Consider the following 27,052-nt stretch of genomic DNA (forward strand, 5'->3'; position numbering starts at 1 on the left):
CCAAAACAGTGGAAACACCTCAAAAGTGAAGCCATTTTGGAAACTACACCCCTCAAGGAATTTATCTAGGTGTATGGTTAGCATTTTGACCGCACAGGTTTTTCGCTAAATTTATTCGAATTAGTCTGTAAAAATTAAAATCTACTTTTTTTTCTGAAAATGCACCCCAACATATGTAAAGCAATGTCTCCCGATTACGGCAATATCCCATATGTGGTAATAAACTGCTGATTGGACCCACAGCAAGGCTGAGAAGGGAAGGAGCGCCATTTGGATTTTGGAGCACGGATTTTGCTGGATTGTTTTTCGGTGCCATGCCACTTTTGCAACTCCCTGGAGGGACCAAAACAGTGGAAGCCCCCCAAGTTACCCCATTTTGGAAACACCCCTCAAGGAATTTTTCTAGGGGTATAGTGAGCATTTAGACTCCATGGGTCTTTTGCAGAATTTATTAGAATTAGGCGGAGAAAATTAATATCACAATTTTTTTCCACTAAAACGTTTAATTTTCTCATTTTCACAAGGGATAAAGGAGAAATAAACAACCAATTATTGTAAAGTAATTTCTCCGGGTACAGAAATACCCCACATGTGGTTATACATTTATTTTTTTCCATTAGAAATGAATTAACCCTTTCAGTACTGATCCATTTTTTGCATTCTTATTTTTGTTTTTCACTACCCACCTTCCAAGAGCCATAACTTTTTTCTTTTTCTGTCAGTCGAGTGGTGTGAGAGCTTATTTCTTGCGGGAGGAATTGTAGTTTCTATTGAAATTATTTACGTTTTTTACGGTGTTCACCGTGCGAGTTAAAGAGGCTCGGTCACCAGATTATAACTTGACTATCCCCTACATAGTCTGATCGGCGCTGTAATGTAGATAACGGCAGTGGTTTTTATTTTGAAAAACGATTATTTTTGAGCAAGTTATGAGCTAGTTTAGATTTATGCTAATGACTCAATGGACAACTGGGTGTTTTTTTACTTTTTACCAACTGGGTGTTGTACAGAGAAGTGTATGAGGCTGACCAATCAGTGACTAATCAGTCTCCTACACTTCTCATTGTTCCAGCCCAGCATGTTCCACAGCACAGTGTGATTATGCAGTGAAAGAAGCTGGGCGGGAACAATGAGAAGTGTATGACGCTGATTGATCACTGATTGGTCAGCCTCATACACTCCCCTGTACAACGCCCAGTTGGTAAAAAGTAAAAAAACACGCCGAGTTGTCCATTGAGAGTCATTAGCATAAATCTAAACTAGCTCATAACTTGCTCAAAAATGATCGTTTTTCAAAATAAAAACCACTGCTGTTATCTACATTACAGCGCCGATCAGATTATGTAGGAGATAGGGCATTTATAATCTGGTGACAGAGCCTCTTTAAATAATGGTATATTGTAATAGTTCGGCCTTATACGGACGTAGCGATATCAATTCTGTTTATTTTTTTACATTACTTTAGAAGATAAATGGGAAAAGTTTTTTTTTAACTTTAAACTTTTTTCTTGCTTTCTTTCTCACTACTAATAACTTTAATTCTTCTACATATTTTATTAGTCCCCTTAGGGGACTTTTACCAGCGATCATTGGATCATGGGTACAATATGCTGCAATACTAATGTATTGCAGTATATTGTTATTTTTACAGACTCCTGTAAGGCTGGGTTCACACGACCATGTTACGTCCGTAATGTACGGAACGTATTTCGGCCGGAAGACCCGGACCGAACACAGTGCAGGGAGACGGGCTCCTAGCATCAGTGATGTACGACGCTAGGAGTCCCTGCCTCTGCAGGACAACTGTCGCGTACTGAAAACATGATTACAGTACGGGACAGTTGTCCTGCAGCGAGGCAGGGACTCCTAGCATCGTACATCACTATGATGCTAGGAGCCCGGCTCCCTGCACTGTGTTCGTTCCGGGTCTTCCTGCCGAAATACGTTCCGTACATTACGGACGTAACATGGTCGTGTGAACCCAGCCTCACAGCGCGATCGCTGTTCCTGTCCGTTAGTCCCGGGTGTCAGCTGTAATACACAGCCGACACCAGTAGCGTATGGAGCGGGCTTTAGCACGTGAGCCCGCTCCATACATCAACCCTCGCACCATGACGTGCTATTAAGTCAAAGGGGTTAATGCACAGCGGATGGTGTGAATATTGCAATTTTCCACTGATATGCCATTTTAGTGCATAATATGTTGTGCCCAGTTTGTGCCACTTAAGACAAATACCTCATAAAACGTTAAGCGGGTTCTCTCGGGTATGGCGATGCCATATATGTGGGCACAAACTGCTGTTTGGGCACGCTGCAGGGCTCAGAAGGGAGGGACACCATTTTGCTTTTGGAGCGCAGATTTTGCTTGGTAGTTTTTCAGTTTTGAGTTTCGCTGGTATTTCAGTTTATAATGTGGGGGCATATGTAATCTGTGCGGAGAACATCAGGGTATATGTAATATGTGCGGGTACATCAGGGCATAATAAGAGGGTATAATAATGCAGCAAATAAATAATAATTTATAGATGTGTGGCTGGTGTCGCACTGATAAATGGTGTTACCCGCTTTTAGAAAACACTGCACATTTTGCATCGCCATATTCGGAGAGCCAGAACTTTTTTATTTTTTCACCACCGGAGCCGTGTGAGGGCTTATTTATTGCGGGACAATCTGTAGTTTTCATTGGTACCATTTTGGGGTACATGCGATTTTTTTGATCACTTGTTATTAAAATTTTTTGCTAGCCGGGTGACCAAAAACAAGCAATTCTGACAATGTTTTTTAGTTTATTTTTTACAGCGTTCACCTTGCACTATAAATGACAATTTTACTTTATTCTGCGGGTCGATACGATTACGGTGATACCATATGTTTATAGGGTTTTTTTATTTTTGCAGCGTTTGCGCAATAAAATAACTTTTTTATAAAATAATTTCTTTTCTGTGTCACCATATTCTGAGCCGTAACTTTTATTTTTCAGTCAAAACAGCTGTGTAAGGGCTTGTTTTTTTGCGGGACAGGTTGTAGTTTTTATCGGTACTATTTTCGGGTACATGCGACTTTTTGATCACTTTTTATTCTCTATTTTGGGAGGGGTGGTGACCAAAAAAAATAGCGATTCTGGGGTCGTTTTTTATTTATTTGTTTGGGGGTGTTCATCATGCGGGAAAAACATTACAGTTTTATAGTTGGGGTCATTACGAACGCGGTGATACCAAATATTTGTACTTTTTTTTTTTAACGTGTTCATTTTTTTCCTATAATGAGACTTATTATAGGGAAAAAATGCAGTGTTTGTTTATGTAACTTCTAACTTTTATTAAAACATTTTTATTACTTTTTTCACTTGTCCCACTAGGGGACACTTAGACTTGCATCTCTGATCTCTGCTGGAATACATTACACTACACACGTAGTGTAATGCATTCCAACTGTCATTGTGACGTGACAGTCACACTGACAGGAAGCCTCGGAGGACCGGCTGGAGGCTGCTCCTCCGAGGTTTCTGTACATGGCAACCCGGAGGTCATTGTCTGACCTCCGATTGCCACGACAAGCATCGGTAGCCCCCACGATCACTTCGTGGGGGCTGCCGATGTGCTTCAAACCACTTAAATGCGGCGACGGCAATCTGTCGCCGCATTTATGGGGTTAATTGCCGAAATCAGCGGCGATGGTCCGCTGACCGGCAAGGCTGGAGTGTCAGCTGTCGGGGACAGCTGACCTCCCGATTCCCGAACACTGTCCATTAGGACAGTGTGCGCCGGGAGCTACTTCGCAACTGTACGTCCTGATGCGGGAACTAACTCCTCTTCAGGACGTACTATTGCGGAGCAGCGCGGGAAGAGGTTAAAGAGCTTAGTTCAGTTATTTCAGTACCAGTCTTCATAATATTCAGAGATTCTCTAGTGACTGGTTTAGTGCCAAGGGACCGGCGGAGGGGAAATGTGGTGGCTATTTTCAAAAAGGCCTCTAGGACCCCCGGGTAATTATAGACCAGTAAGCTTAACTTCCATCGTGGGGAAAACGTTTGAGGGGCTATATACATGATATGACAAAAAAATTAGTATTATAAGTGACAGTCAGCACGGTTTCACTAAGGACAGAAGAAGAGGTGAGCAGAAGCCTAGACAGAGGGGCCGCTGTGGATATAGTGTTTTTGGACTTTGCAAAGGCACTTGACACGGTCCCTCATAGACGTCTAATGAGTAAATTAAGGACTATAGGTTTAGAAAGTATAGTTTGTAATTGAATTGAGAATTGGCTCAAGGACCGTATCCAGAGAGTTGTGGTCAATGATTCCTACTCTGAATGGTCCCCAGTTATATGTGGCGTACCACAGGGTTATTCAATGTATTCCAGCAGAGATCAGAGCTGCAAGTCTAAGTGTCCCCTAGTGGGGACAAGTGAAAAAAGTAATAAAAATGTTTTAATAAAAGTTAGAAGTTACATAAACAAACACTGCATTTTTTCCCTATAACAAGTCTTTCATTATAGGAAAAAAATGAACACGTTAAAAAAAGTACACATATCTGGTATCACCGCGTTCGTAACGACCCCAACTATAAAACGTAAATGTTATTTTTCCCACACGATGAAATTATTCAACTTATTTATTAATGATATAGAGGATGGGATTATTAGCACTATTTCTATTTTTGCAGATGACACCAAGCTATGTAATATAGTTCAGTCTTTGGAAGATATTCGTGAATTGCAAGCTGATTTAAACAAACTGAGTGTTTGGGCATACAGTTGGAAAATGAAGTTTAATGTAGATAAATGTAAAGTTATGGATGTCCTAGGGGAGCTACACAGGGGGAGTCACTTGTTGAGAAGGATCTGGGTGTACTTGTAAATCATAAACAAAATAACAGCATGCAGTGTCAATCAGCTGCAAGGCCAGCAGGATATTGTCGTGTATTAAAAGAGGCATGGACTCGCGGGACAGGGATGTAATATTGCCACTTTACAAAGCATTAGTGAGGCCTCATCTAGAATATGCAGTTCAGTTCTGGGCTCCAATTCATAGAAAGGATGCCCTGGAGTTAGATACTCCATGCCCCTTATTAGCTTCGTTGCTCTTCTTTGTATTTTTTCTAAGTTATGAGAAAAGATTAAAAGAATTAAACCTATTTAGCCTTGAAAAAAGACGACTAAGAGGGGACATTATTAATTTATATAAATATAGTAATGGCACATACAAAAAATATGGTGAAATCCTGTTCCATGTAAAACCCCCTCAAAAAACAAGGGGGCACTCCCTTCGTCTGGACAAAAAAAGGTTCAACCTGCAGAGGCGACAAGCCTTCTTTACTGTGAGAACTGTGAATCTATGGAAAAGTCTACCGCAGGAGCTGGTCACAGCAGGGACAGTAGATGGCTTTAAGAAAGGGTTAGATCATTTCCTAGAAAAAAATATTAGCTCCTATGTGTAGAAATGTTTAGCTTCCCTTTCCCATCCCTTGGTTGAACGTGTCTTTTTTCAACCGCTTAACTAACCATTGTCTATAGTCAGACTATCAGAAATGGAAATACTAACCCTAACACAACTCCAAGCTCTTTCACGTGGACTCTGGTGTGTCCTCTTAGGTACTCCGACAGCATTTTACTTTTGAAATACAACTCTTGTAATTTGTCCTCCAGATGCATCAAACACTATATAGGGTACAAGAAAATGTTGTTTACCATTAACAAAAAAAAATAAATAAGAAATTATATATAAAAAGGACCTCTTAATCATTATGTACAATAATTTATCCCACATATATAACTAGGCATCAAAATAAAAAAGGAGACCTACAATGCCGGCTCTACATGTAGGAAAAGCCAAAAAAACAATTATTTTCCAAGCTGAAAATTTAACTGATTCGGTCATAAATCAGCTTAGACCATTCAGAAGAGGAGAGAGAGGGGCTAAAGAACAAGCCGTCAGAAAAAAGTGTGACAGTTTTGACTGTAAACGGCATTCTGCAGCCTGCTATGTAAAAAAGACATGTAGGCTGCAGAACCCTAACCAAGTAAAAATTTGAAACAGCTAATTGTAAGAAAAAATAAATAGTGTTTTATTCTGCCCTCAGTACAGCCAATACAATAAAACAAACTTGTCTTAAAAAGGTACTTTGAATATTGGAAGTACTGAACACTAGCTTGATGAAGAGGCTTTATGTTCTTAAATTTAATGGAGCTTTCCAATTTGTCAGGGAAAAATAAAATAAAAAGTGTACTCCTGTAGCTCTTACTTACAAACAGTATTGATATAGGACTTCAAGTCATTTCTTGATGAAGCAGTGACTGTTTAGAACCCATAAAAATAGGGATCTATGACTGAGACAGCAACACAAAAACCCTAAAAGTACACAGGAACCCTTATCCGCATCTATTAGCTTCTGTACCAGATGAGTACTTACAAACACCGGGGGTAATTTCAGCTTATGAAGCTGTAAAACAGATTGAAGCAAAGTGCACACTTGACTGGACACCAATACTTCTGTACCAAGCTTCATGCTGTCTATTGTAGTCTTCTGGCTGCCAACAACTTGGACGCTGCATTTTTCAGTGTCTGCCACTATGCACACAGCTTCTGCTAAAGGCTCATCGAGGACAGGGTGCTAGAACCAAAAAAAAACAAAAAAACAATACATTTTACTTAATACATGCACAACATGGTAATTCTTATTTAATAAAGGCATAGAACCCCTCAAATTAACTAAATGCAGGCTACATATAAATATTTTTTTTTAAAGTTATGTTGGTCATCTTAATAAAATAACCACTATATCCTTGCTCCCTGGAACAATGTCAACATACATGGGTTGAATGAGCCAGGCTGGCCACCAAGCATGGCTTCAGCTTTTCAGCACTTGCAATCCCATGAAGCACCATATCAGGCATATATGTAGAGCAGTAACCACCATACAGAGACCTCCCAAAGTTTTTAACACTTGGGCTACTGATGACATCAGACCTAAGAGGGGATAAAAAAAATAAAAAAAATCCATTGTATATATAATACACACACACATAAATACGTATAAGTAATCCATCAGGTGCCATTACATAATCGATCCATACCGGCTCCTACAATAACAGAAGTCATGGCACCAGTGTGAGAAGAGCCAATATTGGTCAAGAGTAACGGTAAACAACTGCATATGGTTTGGATCAGACGTTGATTGTAGTAAATGGCATGCAGAGATGTTTAACGGATACACTGTTCTCCCTCATGCAGGGCCTGTGGGGGCAGCGAGTGACTCAAACACTAAATATCGGTCATGCACTGCACGAAGAAGATTATCAGTTTTGGCTGAAGTTTTCCTTTAAAGAGGCTCTGTCACCAGATAAGTGCCCTATCTCCTACATAATGTGATCGGCGCTGTAATGTAGATAACAGCAGTGGTTTTTATTTTGAAAAACGATCTTTTAGCAAGTTATGTGCAATTTTAGATTTATGCTAATTAGTTTCTGAATGCCCAACTGGGCGTGTTTTTACTTTTTACCAACTGGGCGTTGTACAGAGGAGTGTATGACACTGACCAATCAGCGTCATACACTTCTCATTGTTCCAGCCCAGCTTCTTTCACTGCACAATCACACTAACAATGGGCTGGAACAATGAGAAGTGTATGACGCTGATTGGTCAGTGTCATACACTCTTCTGTACAACTCCCAGATGGTCAAAAGTAAAAACACGCCCAGTTGGTCATTGAGAAACGAAGTAGAATAAATCTAAAATTGCATAAATAAAAAACACTGCTGTTATCTACATTACAGCGCCGATCAGATTATGTAGGAGATAGGACACTTATAATCTGGTGACAGAGCCTCTTCAAGTATAGAGTGTTGGGTGGGAGAGCAGAGGATCAGCGCTCTTTAGTAAAGAAAAGCATCAAACGTATATTGAGAAAATTATAATAATCTTAAACACTGCTGCTTTCTTTGAAGTTGTAAATATAAAACGTAACAAAAATTAATAAATCAACTATATCTAGCTAGCTTTCGTGATGCTTGGCTGTAAGCGAAGTCTTACCTAGGCAGTGGAAGTTCTACTTCTGCATGGGGACTGTTGTGGTTCCAATTTTCTGAATGGGTGTGACCGGTATGGAGATTCTCGTCACTGTGGCCCAGGGCACTGTCATAACTTTTGTTCCTTGAAATGTTTCTCTCCAGCTTGCCTCCAGTCTTATGGTGTGGATCCCCACAGGGGATACTTTGGGAAGGTATCGGAGAAGGGCGTATACGAGTCTGAATACTATCTATCAGGTCGTTCTTACAAGTTCTTTCCTCTGTAGGATTATCTGCTACGCTATTAGAAACAAAACATTTTTCTGATAATGGTGAATGACAAGGAAGGGCTTCTGCTGTATTCGTTTCAATGCGGTTACCCTCCACAAAATACTCAAACAAACTTGACCCTCCATCACAGGAGGGGATGCGTGAATGCATCATCCTCCTCTGAGCAGCGAGTGAATAATTTGTGGGCACACTTGACTGCTCTGACTTGCAGTGTAGGGACTTGACATTCTCGTAGAGTTCTGTTCTGCAAGTCTCCAGATCAGTGTCAGATAATGGGGTACAGCCCATTCTGAGGATTACTTTTTCCAGCGATTTATCCTCTTTCCGGTCTGCGCGAAGTACTTCTTTTGCCCAGTCAGACAGTTGCACTTCAGAGCTGGCTTTCTTGTCATATTTGCTAGCAGAGTGGTGGCTTTTAGCATGAGATGTTAGAGAATCCGAGGTAAATACATCTTCTAGGTTGTAAGCTGGCATTCTTGTGACTGAAACCAAAGTCTCTACTTTGGCTTCTTTAACCAATGTTATAGTTTCTTTACAAGAACTTCCATTACCGAAAATAGCGCCACTGCTAGTAGAACATCCAACAGGTCCCTGGTCTGATTGGAAGCAGTCATCACTTTTATTTTCTGTAGTTATTGAAATGTCAGAGTGTTCAAGACCATTACCATTTTGTGGCGAGGCAACATCTAAATTACAGGGCACTGAAGGAGACAACAGGGCAGATTCATTGTTCAGTGTTATGATCACGTAGTCAGAGTCTTCCACCTCACCCTTCTCAAGTGATGTTGTGACATTACTGCCCTGTACCACATGTTCCCCCTTCTTTAAGACTCTGCTGTGCACCAGTTGGTTCTCCTGAAGTTCTGAGCAACGGATGAAATAGGTAAGGACGTACAAAATGCGCTGGACCAAATCTTTACGCTTTCCTACAACAACAGTTCGAGTCATTCGGACAGGGGATCCAATAGCCCCATATAGATCACCTGAGAGGAGAGAGAGAGAGAGAGAGCGAGAGATGGGGTAAAAAACAAACAAATAACGTTTATAAAGAAAATCTAGAATTTTGTATATATAAATAATCCCGCTATAAATACATTTGAACAACTTTTTTGAGGACAAAAAGAAAGGTAGAATCGTAAAATTCAGCTTCTCTTTTATATTTAACAAGAAGGCTTTATACAATGAAATAGAAAGGTGACAGTTTCGCACAGAATTGGCGTTGCGTATTTTGTACACCGCATAAGACATTGGACACCGAGGTAGTCACAACTCCTTTCATATAAGATGGCATACAAAGAAGATCAATTTACATTAGAGCAGATTTATCAGCAGTTTCGTGGTACACTTAAAAAAACCAAAAACACAAAAAACAAAACCGTTCGGTCCCTGACCACACCAATATTACATACAGTACATAATGATGAAGAACAAGGACACTATCCGGTTTCTATCACCTGGTGTACTCAAGCATTTTCTTTAGACTTTACAAAAGCGGTTGGAGATAAGAAGTTTAGCCCTAGGTTGTCAGATTTACTGCAGCCGCACGTGGGTGGATTAGTCACCTGCTTCAGTCAAAGGCTGAATTCACATCACATTGCTGCATCCTTTTATAGTTTCAGGCTAGGGCTACACACGGACACTAGTCGCACAGCCAAATATCGCTGTGTAATAGCAGTGTCAATCTCATTACTGCGATACAGCCAGCGCACGTGGCTGCGTTGCGACCCGCAGGTTGCCACAAGACAGTTCAAGAAATCCATCGGTTTAGAATTTCTTGCGAGTGTCATGTCGCAGCAACCTGCGAGTGTCAATGAGGTCACATTAACTGCTGCGATGAAGACGGAGACACTGCAATAACAGCGATCTTTGCCTGTGCGGACTGTGACGCGGCCAAAGTTGCCCTAGCCTAAAAATGCAAGAAGGTTTAAAAAAAAAAAAAAAAAAAAATGACACGATGCCTCTTGTTAATACACTTCTATTGTAGATCCTAATTTTCACTTTACAAATGCGGATTATTTTATTCTGTAACAGATATATTAACATTTAAACTTACATGATCCCATTAGTAAAAACAACTAAAACATACCAGGAATCTATCAATCTACCTAGAGAAATGAGATCTTTACTAGCTTCCTGGAAGCGGCTTACTAGTTTGAGTAATAAGCGGACAACACAAGAAAACAGATACAAATAAATCAGTCAAGTAAAGTGGACGTGTTCATAACCTAAATCAGAGCGAGCAAAATTAAACAAAGAACGGATACAGCATGTTTATTAGGTTACGATTAAAAGGGAAACTACAATCTCCCACTGTAAAATATTCTGTGGATCTGTGATGACAAAACTTCAAGTTAGAGATTCTAATGTTCTTTTAGTAGTCACATGACAAACCCCGTCCACAGCACCTTCATTGTAAAGGTACTGGGGTCACTTGATACCTCTCAGCCAATCAGGCATAGGTAAATCACACGCAGCGGCCTCCGAAATAGACTAGTGTATGCTGTATGTTAGTTACATTTGTCTCTCTGCCTGACTGGCACTTCTGTCCATTTGTTCTGCTCATTGCGGGCAGAACACCCATAAATCACACATTGATGGCCTTCAAAAGAAAGTAAATTTTAATATAGTTGATTTAATGGAGGATAAGCAATTAGTTAGGCTCTGTTTGCATCTGCATTGTGGCTTCCATCGCATGATCGATACGAGCGGTGCATGACTGATAATGGGGTGCCTCGAGTTCTGCCAATTTGCCCATCATTACTGCAAGAAAAAAAGCTCGGCATGCAGTACTATTTTCCAGTCAAGCATGACGCAATCTGCAGCAGCGGCTCTGACGGGGGTTATGCAGATGTGAACAGAGCATTACTTGTCCATTTCTCCTCAAACAGAATTCAAATATACACAACGCAAAATCAGACAAACATAGCAGACATACATAACAGACACTGGTGAAGGCAAAACTAAAGCTTAGAGCCAACAACTGACGGGTACTTACCAAGCTGAGCCCACAGGGGGTTATATGGATGGGACTTTGCCAACAGACTGACTGACTGGGAAGTGTGCTTGTCACAAAAAGACTTAATTGGAGGGTGGTCATTTGGCATTACTGTTGGAACCCATGCCAGGTGGTAAGTCAAAACAGCAGTGATTAAAGCTGAAAAAAACCTGAAAAAACACGGCAAATGCAGAGGTTTACCACAATGCAAACAGGAGAGAAAAAAAAAAAAAAAAAGGTGAAAACCGCAAAACTGTATTAAGCTTATTTAGTGGCATAAGGCCTCATTCACACGACGGGGTCCGAGTGTCGGCCGATAAAAACGGCCGTTTCGGGCCGTTTTTCCCGGCTGGTTTGCATCTGTTCCGATTCCGTTCCAAGTTGCCGTTTTTAACGGCCGATTTTGACCCTTTTTTTCCCTGTCCATTTTAAAATCTGATGAATTTCATTTAAATTTGTTGCCACACACAGCCCTCTGTAGATAATGCCACCCGGCCCATAGTGCCACCCAGCCCTCGGCAGGTAATGCCGCCCAGCCCTCGGCGGGTAATGCCGCCCAGCCCTCGGCGGGTAATGTCGCCCAGCCCTCGGCGGGTAATGTCGCCCAGCCCTCGGCGGGTAATGTCACCCAGCACCCTGTGGGTAATGTCGCCCAGCACCCTGTGGGTAATGTCACCCAGCACCCTGTGGGTAATGTCACCCAGCACCCTGTGGGTAATGTCACCCAGCACCCTGTGGGTAATGTCACCCAGCACCCTGTGGGTTGCACCCATCCCCCCCTTCCAGGAGAAGTCACTGACTTAAATGTCGATATATGGACAGTGTGGTCCCTAACTTCTCCTGGAGAGGAATTTCCAGCCACAGGTCGGGAATTCCGCTTCCGTAGTGAGTGACGTCACTGTGTTCATATATGGGCAGTTTGGTCACTCCGTTCTTCTGTAGCGAAATTCCCGGCCACAGGGCCGGTGATTCCGCTTCAGAAGTGAGTGACGTCGCTGTGTCCATACATGGACAATGTTGTCACTCACTTCTCCTGTAGTGGAATCCCCAATCCCTGGCCGGGGATTGGGGATTCAGACTCCTACAGGGAGCAAAAAAAGACCCTCCTCCTCCTCACATGCACTCTGCACTGTAAGGAGGAGGAGAGAGAGCGTGCTAGCGACGGAATACACGGCTATCACTCGGGACACATTCGGGTGATGGCCGTCTATTACCCGGCCCCATAGACCAGGTTTCCCGGGCCGTCAAAAAAAAAAAAAACGGTCGTGTGAATAGCCCCATTAGGGGTCTATTGTTCCTACTGCAGACGTGTGACGACCGATTTATGAATGTCCGTCACCCGGCCGGGAAACCCTGTCGTGTGAATAAGGGCTTAATGTACAGCAAGGTTTCCATATTTACAGACAAAGCAAAACCTCAAGACACTGAACTAGTTAAAAGAAATCCATAGACCTCTAAAAAGTACAAAAAGTAGTAATTTATGAGGCAAAATACTATACAATAGGCGATTATAATTTGATTTTCAGACAGCCCGCATCAGGAGGGACCTTGTCAGAAGGCTACACGCTGGGGATTTGGATTAAGCTGAAGTAATCACTACTATTAGTACACTTTACTCACTGGTTCTTGTGGAGCTGCTCAATCAGATAGGTGAACTCTTTCAAGAAATGTTGGCAAAGGTGACTTTTCTCAGTAGTGCTGGACATCATGATAAGCCACACTGGCTCAGCAATACGAGGAGCGCAGTACAAATTCCAGATGGTTTCCCTGTAACATATGTAACATTATCTTCTAAGGATATTGCCCTTTTTTCCCCCCATCTACAGTTAATCAATAACAGAATATTGATGTTAATCATCAATGTGATTTTTGTTTTCCAGTTTTATATAAAGCCTAAGGCTGTGTTCACACAGAGTTTTTGTTGCAGGAAGAAAATTCCTCCTGCAAAAACGCGAAGTTTTTTGCACAGTGGTTTGACAAACTCGTCGAGGCGTTTTTTTCCCATTTCTGTCTGATTGAAATGGGGTTTGAGGCGGAAACCGCCTCAAGATGGGTCATGTCGCTTCTGTTCACCGCGACGCGGTTTATCCGCTTGCGGTAAAAAAAACTTGTCCGCCTGTCATTGAAATCAATGGGAGCCATTGTTGGGCAGTTTTTCACGAGTTTTGTGGAGCGATTTCCGCGCCAAAAAACTCGTAAAAAAACTCAGTTTGAACAGGGCCTTAGGGTATGTTCACACGCTGTTTTCAGTTGTATTTCCGGGCGTTTACGCCTCAAACGCCTGAACACTGAAATGCTGAACGCCTACAAACATCTGCTTTTTTAAATCAATGGGAAAAACAGCATTTAGTTCATATGGGGCGTCTTTTTACGCCGCGGTTTTAAAAAACGGAGCGTAAAAAGACGCTCAGTAAAAAGAAGTAGCATGTCACTTCTAGAGACTTTTTTTGGCTATGTTCACACAGTTTTTTGCAGGAGGAAAATTACTCCTGCAAAAATTGCTCCAGACGGTTTTTGCACAGTGATTTGACAAAAACACTAGTCAAAACACTAGTCAAAACACTAGTCAAAACACTAGTCAAAACACTAGTCAAAACACTAGTCAAAACACTAGTCAAAACACTAGTCAAAACACTAGTCAAAACACTAGTCGAGGCGTTTTTTTCCTCTTTGACTGATTGAAATGGAGTTTTGGAGGCGGAAACCGCCTCAAGTTGGGTCATGACGCTTTTTTTTACCGCGATGCGTTTTTTTTTTACTCGCGGTAAAAAAAACTCATCCAACTCCCATTGAAATCAATGGGAGGCATTGTCGGGCGGTTTTTGAGGAGATTTGCGGCTCTGTTTCCGCGTCAAAAAACTCGTAAAAAAACTCAGTGTGAACAGGGCCTTAGGGTAATTCCAATTTCCTCCTGCAAAAAACTCTGAACTCACCCTTAATTTGGAGCTTCTTTTGATGTTTTTCATAGTGTTCAATGGAAAATCAGCTCCAAAAAACGCCTCAAGAAGTGACATGATACTTCTTTTTATGGAGCGTCTTTTTACGCTCCGTTTTGTAAAACAGCGGCGTAAAGGGACGCCACATATGAACTAAATGCAGTTTTTCTTATTAATTTCAATGGGCAGATGTTTGTAGGCGTTCAGCTTCCGTTTTCTTAGAGGCGTAAAAGACACGAAATAAGCCTGAAAACACTGCGAGTGAACATATCCCAAGAGTTACGGAAACAGCCAAGCAATTCTCGATAAGGCGTGGGTCCCAGTGTTGGGGACGGCATCTATCAGACATACATAGCACATCCTTAAAGGGAACCGGTCTCCAGCATTTCACCTATTTAACTCTACTTACCCTTCAGTGGCCGCTACTGTCAAAAGTTTATTGCCGTTACCCATATCCTAAACTCCTCCTGACCGTAAACGGTCTGCAAACATTTCACGGCTTTTATGGTAATAATCTGTCAGTCTTGTTCGTTCCACTCCTTATGCCCTCCAACCGCCGAAAACTGGCCCGCCCTAAATGTCGAAATCACATCTGAGAAAGCACGCATATGCCCGTCATGTATGTGACACTCGTCACTCCTTCGTCCAGGCCTCAAATCTAGTTACTGTACATACGCCGCTGTGGTGTCCCGTTGTGCATACACATGAGATCAATGTGCAAGCGCAGACTTTTGTTTGTGCTGGGGGGGGAGGCGAGAAGCGGTCAATCAAGAGCAAGGAAACTCGGAAAGGTTTGAGGAAGATATGACTTTACAACCAAAGATTTGACTCTTATGCACATGAGCATACGGCGCGGGAACGTTAAAAAACAAAACATTTCACCCACTTACAGGTATTGCTGGGTTAATAGGTGAAATTCTGGTGGCCATTTCACTTTAACCCCTTCCCTCTTTAGCCACTTTTGACCTTCCTGACAGAGCCTCATTTTTCAAATCTGACATGTGTCACTTTATGTGGTAATAACTCCGGAATGCTTTCACCTATCCAAGCGATTCTGAGTTTGTTTTCTCGTGACACATTGGACTTTATGTTACTGGCAAAATTTGCTCGATATGTTCAGTATTTAATTGTGAAAAACACCAAAATTTAGCGAAAAATTGCAAAAATTAGCATTTTTCTCAATTTAAATGTATCTGCTTGTAAGACAGGCAGTTATAACACACAAAATTGTTGCTAATTAACATCACCCATATGTCTACTTTAGATTGGCATCGTTTTTTGAACATCCTTTTATTTTTCTATGACCTCACAAGGCTTAGAACTTTAGCAGCAATTTCTCACATTTTCAAGAAAATTTCAAAAGGCTATTTTTACAGGGGCCAGTTCAGTTGTGAAGTGGTTTTGAGGGCCTTATATATTAGAAACCCCAAAAAAGTCACCCCATTTTAAAAACTTCACCCCTCAAAGTATTCAAAACAGCATTTAGAAAATGTCTTAACCCTTTAAACATTTCACAGGAATTAAAGCAAAGTAGAGGTGAAATTTACAAATTTCATATTTTTCTGCAGAAATACATTTTTAATACAATTTTTTTTATAACACAGAAGGTTTTACCAGAGAAATGCAACTCAATATTTGTTGCCCAGTTTTTGCAGTTTTAGGAAATATCCCACATGTGGCCGTAGCGTGCTACTGGACTGAAACACCGGCCTCAGAAGCAAAGGAGCACCTAGTGGATTTTGGGGCCTTATTTTTGTTAGAATATATTTTAGGCACCATGTCAGGTTTGAAGGGCTCTTGCGGTGCCAAAACAGTCAAAATCCCCCAAAAGTGACCCCATCTGGGAAACTAGACACCTCAAGGAAATTATCTAGGGGTGTAGTGAGCATTTTCACCGCACAGGTTTTTTACAGAAATTATTGGAAGTAGGCCGTGAAAATTAAAATCAACATTTCTTCAAAGAAAATGTAGGTTTAGCGATTTTTTTTCTCATTTCCACAAGGACTAAAGGAGAAAAAGCACCGCAAAATTTGTAAAGCAATTTCTCCCGAGTAAAACAATACCTCACATGTGGTAATAAACGGTTGTTTGGAGACACGGCGTGGCTGAGAAGGGAAAGAGCGCCATTTGGCTTTTGGAGTTCACATTTAGCAGGAATGGTTTGCGGAGGCCATGTCACATTTACAAAGCCCCTGAGGGGACAAAACAGTGAAAACCCCAAACAAGTGACCCCATTTTGGAAACTATACCCCTTGAGGAAATTATCTAGGGGTATAGTGAGCATTTTGACCCCACAGGTTTTTTGCAGAAATTTTTGCAAGTAGGCTGTGAAAATGAAAATCTACATTTTTTCAAATAAAATGTAGGTTTAGCTAATTTTTTTTCATTTCCACAAGGACTAAAGGAGAAAAATCACCATAAAATTTGTAAAGAAATTTCTCCCGAGTAAAACAGTACCCCACATGTGGTAATAAACGGCTGTTTGGACACACGGCGAGGCTGAGAAGGGAAAGAGCGCCATTTGGCTTTTGGAACTCAAATTTAGCAGGAATGGTTTGCGGAGGCCATGTTACATTTACAAAGCCCCTGAGGGGACAAAACAGTGGAAACCCCCCACAAGTGACCCCATTTTGGAAACAACACCCATTGAGGAAATTATCTAGGGGTATAGTGAGCGATTTGACACCACAGTTTTTTTGCAGAAATTATTGGAAGTAGGCCCTGAAAATAATAATCTACATTTTTTCAAAGAAAATGTAGGTTTAGCTAATTTTTTCTCATTTCCAGAAGGACTAAAGGAGAAAAAGCACCACAAAATTTGTAAAGCAATTTCTCCCGAGTAAAACAATACCCCACATGTGGTAATAAACGGCTGTTTGGACACACGGCAGGGCTTAGAAGGGAAAGAGCACTATTTGACTTTTTGAGATCACATTTAGCAGGAATGATTTGCGGAGGCCAGGTCACATTTGCAAAGCCCCTGAGGGGACAAAACAATGAAAACGCCCAAAAAGGGACTCCATTTAGGAAACTACACCTCTTGAAGAATGCATCTAGGGGTGTAGTGAGCATTTTGACCCCACAGATGTTTCATAGAATTTATTAGAATTAGGCAGTGAAAATAAACAGTCCTTTTTCTTCAATAAGACGTAGCTTTAGCGCAAATTTTTTCATTTTCTCAACAAATAAAGGAAAAAAAGAACCCAACATTTGTAAAGCTATTTCTCCCGAGTACGGCAATACCCCATATGTGGTCATAAACTGCTGTTTGGGCAAACGGCAGGGCTCAGAAGGGAAGGACCGCCATTTGGAGTGCAGATGTTGCTGGATTGGTTTCTGGGCACCTGTGGGCCCAAAACAGTGGAAACCCCCCAGAAGTGACCCCATTTTGTAAACTACACCCCTCAATGCATTTACCAAGGGGTGTAGTAAGCATTTTAACCCTGCAGGTGTTTTGTAGAAATTAGTGTGCGCTCAATGTTGCAGAGTGAAAATGGGATTTTTTTCCATAGATATGCCAATATGTGGTGCCCGGCTTGTGCCACCATAACAAGACAGCTCTCTAATTATTATGCGGTGTTTCCCGGTTTTAGAAACACCCTACATGTGGCCCTAATCTTTTGTCTGGACATATGACAGGGCTCAGAAGTGAAGAGTACCATGCGGAGTGGAGGCCTAATTTGGCGATTTACAAAGTATTGGTTCACAACTGCAGAGGCTCAGATGTGAAATAATAAAAAGAAACCCCTGATAAGTGACCCCATTATGGAACTGCACCCCTCAAGGCATTTATTAAGGGGTGTAGTGAGCATTTTCACCCCACAGGTCTTTTCCATAAATGAATGCGCTGCGGATGGTGCAAATTAAAAATTTATATTTTTCCCTAGATATGCCATTCAGTGGCAAATATGTCATGCCCAGCTTATGACGCTGGAGACACACACCACAAAAATTGTTAAAAGGGTTCTCACGGGTATGACGGTGCCATATATGTTGAAGGAAACTGCTGTTTGGGCACGCTGTAGGGTTCAGGGCCGAGGGAGCACCATTTGGCTTTTGGAGAGCGGATTTTGCTTGGTACTATATTTGTTTGAGTATTGCTGGTGTTTTATAATGTGGGGGTACATGTAAGCGGGGCGGAGTATATAAGGGGCATAGTCAGGTGGTATAAAAAAATAAAAATAATCCATAGATGTGTGTTACGCTGTGAAGCAATCCTTTCTGCACAGGCCGGTGTCGCACTGATAAATGGTGTCATTTCTTATCCCCCTTTTGGTCCACACTCCGCGCCTTTGTAGTTTGGGGAATTTTGCTGGGAAAGTGTTGTCCTGGTATAATACGGGCACCGTCGCTTCCAGCGGATATGTTTGGGCTCTCCCCTTCCTGGTTCCCTAATTTTAGGTCCTTGATAAATCGCCTCTTGAAACAGAAGAAATGTTCTCCTCGGGCACAACTGCATATTTTTTTATTTCCTGACTTATTGGAGCCATAACTAATTTTATTTTTCATAGACGTAGCGGTATGAGGGCTGGTTTGTTGCGGGACGAGCTGTAGTTATTATTGGTACCATTTTGGGGTACATGTGACTTTTTGATCACCTTTTATCCTATTTTTTGGGATGCCAGGTAAACCAAAAAACGCAATTCTGGCACAGCTTTTTTTGGTTTTTTTTTTATACAGAGTTCACCATGCGTTATAAACTACATGTTACCTTTATTCTGCGGGTCAGTACGATTCCGGCGATACCTCATTTATAGAACTTTTTTATGTTTTACAACTTTTTGCACAATAAAATTACTTTTGTAAAAAGAATGTATTTTTTCTGTCGCCAAGTTGTGAGAACCATAACGTTTTAATTTTTTTGTCGACGGAGTTGTATGAGGGCTTGTTTTTTGCGGGACGAGCTATAGTTTTTATAGGTACCATTTTTGGATACGTGCGACTTTTTGATCACTTTTTATTGTAATATTTGTAGGGCAAAGTGACTAAAAAACAGAAACTCTGGTAACGTTTTTTACGGGTTTTTTTTACGCTGTTCACCGCGTGCAATAAATAATATAATATTTTGATACCTCCGGTCGTTACGGTCGTGGCGATACCAAATACATATGGTTTATTATTATTTTTCAATAATAAAGGACTTGATAAGAGTAAAAGGGGGATTGTGTGTTATTTGATTACTTGAAACTTTTATTGTTTTCAAACTTTTATTTTTTGCACTTTTTTTTACACTTTTTTATACTTTTTTTACACTTTTTCTCAAGTCCCACTAGGGGACTTGAAGGTCCAACGGTCAGATTTTTTTTTTTCTAATACATTGCACTACCTATGTAGTGCAATGTATTAGATCTGTCAGTCATTCACTGACAGCAAGCCGTTTAGGCTTCGCCTCCCGGCGGGGCCTAAATCGGCTTCCGTAATGGCAGAGCAGGAGACCATTGTGTCTCCTGTTGCCATAACAGCAGTCGCCAGTCCCGATTGCATCGAAGGGGTTAATGGCAGGGATCGGAGCTAGCTCCGGTTCCTGCCGTTACAGGTGGATGTCAGCTGTACAGTACAGCTGACTTCCACCGCTGATGACGCCGGATCAGCTCCTGACCCGGCGCCATCTTGCCGGCAGCTACGGAAGCCGATCAGGCTCCGCCGCCGGGCGGATCTTGACCGGCTTCGGTGCTAGGCAGACCGGGAGGCCAGTATTAGGCCTCCGGTTGCCATTGCAGCCACTGGAACCCCGGCAATTTCATTACTGGGGTTCCGATGAGCTGCAAACACCTTAAGTGCAGCGATCGCGTTTGAGCGCTGCACTTAAGGGGTTAATGGCGGGGATCGAAGCTAATTTCGGTCCCCGCCGTTACAGTCGGATGTCAGCTGTAAGATACAGCTGAGATCCGGTGATGATGGGACCGGCTCAGCTTCTGAGCCGGTGCCAAACGTTTGACGTACATGTACGGCAAGATGCGGGAAGTCAGTACTTTCCATGACGTACATGTACGTCAAATGTCGGGAAGGGGTTAAAGATCTCAGTTTGCGGTCAGTGAATAGGAACATTTTAGTTTACATCCAAAGGCTGACAACCATGATCACGTGCAAGTGGCACAGCTGCAATATTCCTTACAATAGAGAACTCGCATACACTGTTCGATTTTCTGTTAAACCCCTTCAAACCAATCACTCTTAACCTACCTAAACAGCCCTAGAGCATCCATGACCTGACGGAGGTAAACTTGAACCCGTTGACTCGATTCTGTAATCTTCCTGCAGGAGATCATTGCCTGAAAACGGATGGGAATTTTTAAACCAAGTTAACTTGTACTTTACAAAAGGTCTGCTTCAGGGACTTTGAAAAAAAAAGGGACTATGTAAAATAAGTTAGTGCATGCAGGACTGTTACATAGATTTATAAAACATGCTACAGTATGCTTTATGCTCACTGGGTTACAATACAGAGAAACACACAGGAGATGGCGCCCACTAACAAGCAACGAATAGTTGCCTTCACTTCCATATTCGTGAGGCATGTCGTGTCATCAAATATCAACTTACAAATTCCTATAGGTGAAATCCAATTTTGTACAGTTCAGATGAACACTAATCTCTCTTTACAACCACTTACTAAAGTTATTGTATCTGGTTACACAGTAACATATACAGGCAGGATACAATCTTTTTTATCCTTTCCCCCTGGTTTGCACAACACTTACAGTACCACAAAAAAAGAACGCATTACGATGTTCTAAAGAGGCTCTGTCACCAGATTTTGCAACCCCCATCTCCTATTGCAGCAGATCGGCGCTGCAATGTAGATAACAGGAAAGTTTTTTGTTTTTTTTTTAAAACGAGCATTTTTGGCCAAGTTATGACCATTTTTATATTTATGCAAATGAGGCTTTCTAAAGTACAACTGGGCGTGTTTAATGTATAAGTGGGCGTGTATTATGTGCGTACATCTGGGCGTTTTTACTTCTTTTACTAGCTGGGCGTTGTGAATAGAAGTGTATGATGCTGACGAATCAGCATCATCCACTTCTCTTCACAACGCCCAGCTTCTGGCAGTTCAGACACAGCGTGTTCGAGAGATCACGCTGTGACGTCACTCACTTCCTGCCCCAGGTCCTGCATCGTGTCGGACGAGCGAGGACACATCGGCACCAGAGGCTACAGTTGATTCTGCAGCAGCATTGGCGTTTGCAGGTAAGTAGCTACATCGACTTACCTGCAAACGCCAATGCAGAATCAAATGTAGCCTCTGTCACCTGGTGCCGGTGTCCTCGCTCGTCCGACACAATGCAGGACCTGGGGCAGGAAGTGATGTCACAATGTGATCTCTCGAGAACACGCTGTGTGTCTGTGCACTGCCAGAAGCTGGGCGTTGTGCAGAGAAGTGGATGATGCCGATTCGTCAGCATCATACACTCCTAGTCACAATGCCCAGCTAGTAAAAGAAGTAAAAACGCCCAGATGTACACACACAATACACGCCCAGTTGTACTTTAGAAAGCCTCATTTGCATAAATATAAAAATGGTCATAACTTGGCCAAAAATGCTCGTTTTAAAAAAACAAAAAACGTTACTGTAATCTACATTGCAGCGCCTATCTTCTGCAATAGCAGATAGGGGTTGCAAAATCTGGTGACAGAGCCTCTTTAAACAAGCAGGTGCTGTGATTTTTAGTACTTGCTGGTTTAACAGCTTTAATTTATTTTCTTTTTATTTAATGCATCAAAATCTTTGCTTTTTTTTCCCCCCTCCTTTCTTTTTCTGTGGCAAATAGGATTTAACTTTTACAAGTTTGGTGTGTAAAAATATCAAAGAAAGTTCATCTTTTTCAAATTCTTACTATAATGTAATGTGACCCTAAGATAAAGTTGACATTTGTGTTTGCTGGGGCGTGGTAATGGCTGTGAGCAGATGTGCTCGGTGAGCTCCCAAGTACCAATCATCATTGATTCCTAGTCAGATGCCATGGTCTGTTGCCACTGCTTGCAAAGAAGCATAGCCTAGTACATGCCATCCACGGAAACCCATGGGAAACCATGTAATACATGGCAGCATCCTCCAGAGTAAGGACCGCTTGTTGCAGCAGCTCTCGACTCTGGCTAATAGAAAAGGAGTCCTAAGCAGGGGAACCCCCCCCCCCCCACCACACTTTTATGAGGTCTCGATAAGGAACGTGGACAGGGGTTGTACTGATGGCAAAGAGATTGTTTTATAGTCTTAAAATTTCACAAATTATTATCTCACAGGAATTATTAATACTAAACACTGACAATTCAAGTTACCTTCTCTATTGCAGACTTCAGCTTATTCATGTGAGATTCAAACAGAGGAAAATGCGAGAAAAAGAAATCTTGGAAGTTTCGTTGTGCTTCCTCTTCTTCAGACAAGGAGAAGATGATACTGACTGCAATTTTCTTTCGACCAATCATTGCTGGGTTGGAGGTGTAGCTTTCATCAGCCATACTAAAGGTTTCTTCTGTGGTCCTGTGAATAAAATACATCATGGTAGATAAAAGGGTACACTTTATGGTGTCCTTGCAAATGCTGGAGCAAGGAGCTGACAGCCCCTTGCTCCAGCATTCACTGTGCCGTGAGCGACTCGGCCCAGGCAGGCGCGATGTAGTGACGTCAATGCGCCTGCCTGTACCGAGTCACTTACAGCACAGAGGAGGAGAAGGTTCCCCCCCGTCGGTGGAACGGGGATAGGGAAGTAATTATGTTATTATTTTCTATAAGGCACATATGGTGGGGGGGGGGGGCTGTCTGATATGTTGGCAGCTATAGGGTTGCATTATACTGTGGGGGCATATAAATCAATAAATATATATATATATATATATATATATATATATATAACAGGCGGCTGCAGTCCTTTTGTTAGCAAACCCATGTAACGGGTTTTACATGCACACACGTTTAGTTTTTTTCTACCCCTTTTACAAGTAGAACACTACTCTGAACCCCCACCCACTTCTCTTTAACACATTAATGTCCCAGAAAATAACAAAAGTGGCTTCAAAACTGGCATTCGACCCAAAGGCCATATTTTTCAGCATATCTATGTCAGAAAACCGCCATAAAAGCATTGATCATTACGTGCCACTGTGTACATCCGACAAGGATCCAACTTTTATAGTTCTTTTGCATGAGCTGCCCAATTAAATGCGATTCTGCAGGTTTTATTAACTACATAAATATGACGGTATATTTCTTATTGAAACTGTCAAATAAAAAAGTTGCACACTGTAAACAAGAAAAATTGACAACGCACCATCGTGGCACAAGACCTTTCTCTAAACTGGTAGTTTGACTCCTTAACCAACGCCGTTGATAGCTGCTGGCACAGTTACTTGAGAACGAGGTACTTGGAGAAGGGAGAGGGGTTATCAGACGGCTGCTTAGAGAGGCTACAAAAACAAAAATATTACATTAAAAAAAAAACATACATATGTATTCTAACATACGAAGAGACATCTTAGGGCTTCCCTGTTTAATCTACAGGACCTTATTCATACAAAATGACACCTTGGTATTTAAGTCTTCACAGGCTGATGTGTTTAAAGAGGCTCTGTCACCACATTATAAATGCCGTATCTCCTACATAAGGAGATCGGCGCTATAATGTAGGTGACAGTAATGCTTTTTGTTTAAAAAAAAGGATCTATTTTTACCACTGCTAATGAGTTGCTTAATGCCCAAGTGGGCGTATTTTTACTTTAGACCAAGTGGGCGTTGTACAGGGGAGTGTATGACGCTGTCCAATCAGCCTCATGCACTCCTCTCCATTCACTCAGCGCATAGGGATCCTGCTAGATCCTTATGTGCTGTCTTATACGAACACATTAACAATACTGAAGTGATTAGACAGTGAATAGACATTCCACGGGATGTCTAGTCACAATCTCTGCACTTCGTTACTCTGTCTGTGGTAGTTACAGCAGAGGAAGCGTGATCTCGCGAGATTACGCGGTAAATGACAGGTTACAACGAGATCACGCCTCCTCTGCTGTAACTACCATAGAAACAGTAACGAAGTGCAGAGATTGTGAATAGACATCCCGTGGAATGTCTATTCACTGTCTACACACTTCAGTATTGTTAATGTGTTCGTATTAGACAGCACATAAGGATCTAGCAGGATCCCTATGCACTGCCTAAATGAATGGAGAGTGCATGATGCTGATTGGTCAGTGTCATACACTCCTCTTTACAACGCCCACTTGGTCTAAAGTGAAAATACGCCCACTTGGGCATTAAGCAACTCATTAGCATAAATCTAAAATCGCTAATAAAGTGGTAAAAATAGATCGTTTTTTTTTAAATAAAAAGCATTACTGTCACCTACATTATAGCGCCGATCTCCTTATGTAGGGGATAGGGCACTTATAATGTGGTGACAGAGCCTCTAAGCCAATGGGGTTGTACACTGATAACCATTATGAAGGTAGCATTTATATAACACATAAGCAGCGATCAAACTCAACTTTAGCAACACTGAAAGGTGAAGTAATAACAATGATTCTCATTACAATGGCTCCTGTCAAGGGGTGGGATATATTAGGCAGCAAGTGAACCGTTAGTTCTTGTAGCTAATGTGTTGAAAGCAGGAGCATCTCTGAAATAGGTCATGTGGGGTGTTTTGCGGTATTCAGTGGTTAGTACCTACCAAAAGTGGTCAAAGGAAGGACAACTGGTGAACTGGCAACAGGGTCATGGGTGCCCACAGCTCATTGATATGCGTGGGAAGCGAAATCTAGACCATCTGGTCAGTTCCCACAGAAGAGCTACTGTAGCAGAAATTGCTGATAAAGTTATTGATAAGTGTGATAGAAAGGTGTCAGAACACACATTGCATCATGGCTTGCTTTGTTTGGAGACGTGTAGATGCGGACTAGTCAGAGTGCTAATGCTGACCTACGTTCTATACCAAAAGCGCGTACAATGGGCACACTATCAGAACTTGACCCATGGAGCAATGAAAGACCATGGCCTGGTCTGATGAATCACATTTCACATTCGGTGTACAGCTGGGCATGTGTGCATCGCTTACCTAAGGAAGAAATGGCACCAGGATGCACTTCTGGAAGGAAGCAAGGCCCTTGTGTGCTATAGGCAATCTACTGGGAAATATTGGATCCTGGCATTCATGTGGATGTTACCACCTACCTAGAACATTTTTAGTACACCCCTTCATGGCAACAGTATTCACTAATGGCAGTGACCTCTTTCAGCAGTATAATGTGCCCCGTCACACTGCAAAAATAGTTTAGGATGGTTTGAGGAACATGACAAAGTAACCGCTTGGGAGAAATATACCGGTTTCCCAAATAAACCACATAAATTATATTTAAAACCGAGCGAGCTTGAAGGCCTCCTGCACACGGAACGGAAATGCTGTGAAATCTCCGTAGGGTTTGCACAAGATAAATTGACATGCTGTAGATTGAGACTCCACACATGTTTTCTGCAGTGTGTTGATACGATCTTTTCAAATCTCATCGACTTTGCTGTAAATGTAACACGCTACAGAATTTCTGCAGCTTTTACCTCCCGTGTGCAGGTAACCAAAAATCCCTTGGCAATGTGATAACAGGGACTGTAATAGTCTCTATAAATAGTCCTATTTTCAGAATTTCTCTGATTTGTAAGAGGAGCAATGATAACCCATCAGAGAATTGACTAGCCCCTCTAGCCTTTGAGGCCAATAAAAGTACACCATGTAAGGGAGAGGAGACTCGGACACTGCTGGTGAGTAAAATCTTGGTGTGGGTAGCAAGAAAAAAAAAAAAGGGGGGGGGGTGAAGTGATTTTGACAATGATTATATTTATATCTACGGTATATACCTGATCTAGCAATGCCACTGTCCTTATCTTCATTCTGCCCCCTGCTTGGCATATCCACCGGTGTGCTGTGAGCTGCACAATAGACGGTACATTTCAGAATGAGAAGCAGAATCCTATAACAGAAATTCACTATAGACATCACAGGAAAAAGTACATATGGAAGACAGGCCCCCATTAAAATGTTCTATTAATGGCAAGTAAAAGGTCAGCCACCATCAAGTCGGTTAGTACCTCCACCAATGTTCATGCAATCAAAAAAAAATTTAAGTAAATTAAAGATTTTCATACTTTGTGAAAAAGTAAAGTCTACGCATCTAAAAGCCAAAGCCACCTTTACTGTTCAGTTTTTTGCAGGCAGGGGAAAAAAACAAAAACAAAAAAAAAACTGCCTTAGGCTATGTTCACACAGTTTTTTGACAAGTTTTTTGTCGCAGAAACCGCGCCCAAAAACTTGTCAAAAACATCCCGAAAATGCCTCCCATTGATTTCAATGGGAAGCGGAGGAGTCTTTTTCCCGCGAGCGGTAAAACCGCCTCGTGGGAAAAAGCGACATGCCCCATCTTCGGGCATTTACGCCTCTGACCTTCCTTTGACTTCAATAGGAGGCAGAGAAATAGTATTTCGCTGCGTTTTATGCCCGCGGTGCTCAATGGTCACGGGCGAAAAACGACGCGAAACGGCGTGCAGGGAGAGGAAAATCTGCCTCAAACTTCCAAATGGAATTTTGAGGCAGAAATTCCACCTGCAAAAAACTCAGCCTTAGAATCATAGCCTTAGAATCACTACAGGAATTTTGAGGCAGATATTGAAATGCCTGCGCTATTTTTGCTGCGGCCATGAAGCGAACGCAAGAACCGCAGGCAAAAAACGCAGTGAAAAGTTTGTGAACTAGCGCTGTAGGTTTTTCCTGCCTCCCAATGATTTTAACGGGAGATCAGAGGCCCAGGAACAAAGCAGAATAAAAAATAAAAGCTTCAGCCTCCA

General features: G+C 41.9%; 1 protein-coding gene across 1 annotated transcript in view; it reads right to left on the minus strand.

Annotated features, from left to right (window-relative positions):
• Positions 1-27,052, minus strand: part of FNIP2 (folliculin interacting protein 2) — a 100,556-nt gene that overhangs the window by 13,270 nt on the left and 60,234 nt on the right. The window contains exons 8-17 of the mRNA XM_075860297.1: positions 26,069-26,140; positions 23,496-23,631; positions 22,507-22,708; positions 20,410-20,498; positions 12,911-13,057; positions 11,291-11,460; positions 8,030-9,278; positions 6,811-6,967; positions 6,411-6,611; positions 5,543-5,658 (exon numbers count right to left, since the gene is read on the minus strand). Coding sequence (XP_075716412.1) covers positions 5,543-5,658; positions 6,411-6,611; positions 6,811-6,967; positions 8,030-9,278; positions 11,291-11,460; positions 12,911-13,057; positions 20,410-20,498; positions 22,507-22,708; positions 23,496-23,631; positions 26,069-26,140 — 2,539 coding nt within the window. The remainder of the gene's footprint in view (positions 1-5,542; positions 5,659-6,410; positions 6,612-6,810; positions 6,968-8,029; positions 9,279-11,290; positions 11,461-12,910; positions 13,058-20,409; positions 20,499-22,506; positions 22,709-23,495; positions 23,632-26,068; positions 26,141-27,052) is intronic.

The sequence above is a fragment of the Rhinoderma darwinii genome, chromosome 1, assembly GCF_050947455.1.
Source record: "Rhinoderma darwinii isolate aRhiDar2 chromosome 1, aRhiDar2.hap1, whole genome shotgun sequence".
Classification (NCBI taxonomy): domain Eukaryota; kingdom Metazoa; phylum Chordata; class Amphibia; order Anura; family Rhinodermatidae; genus Rhinoderma; species Rhinoderma darwinii.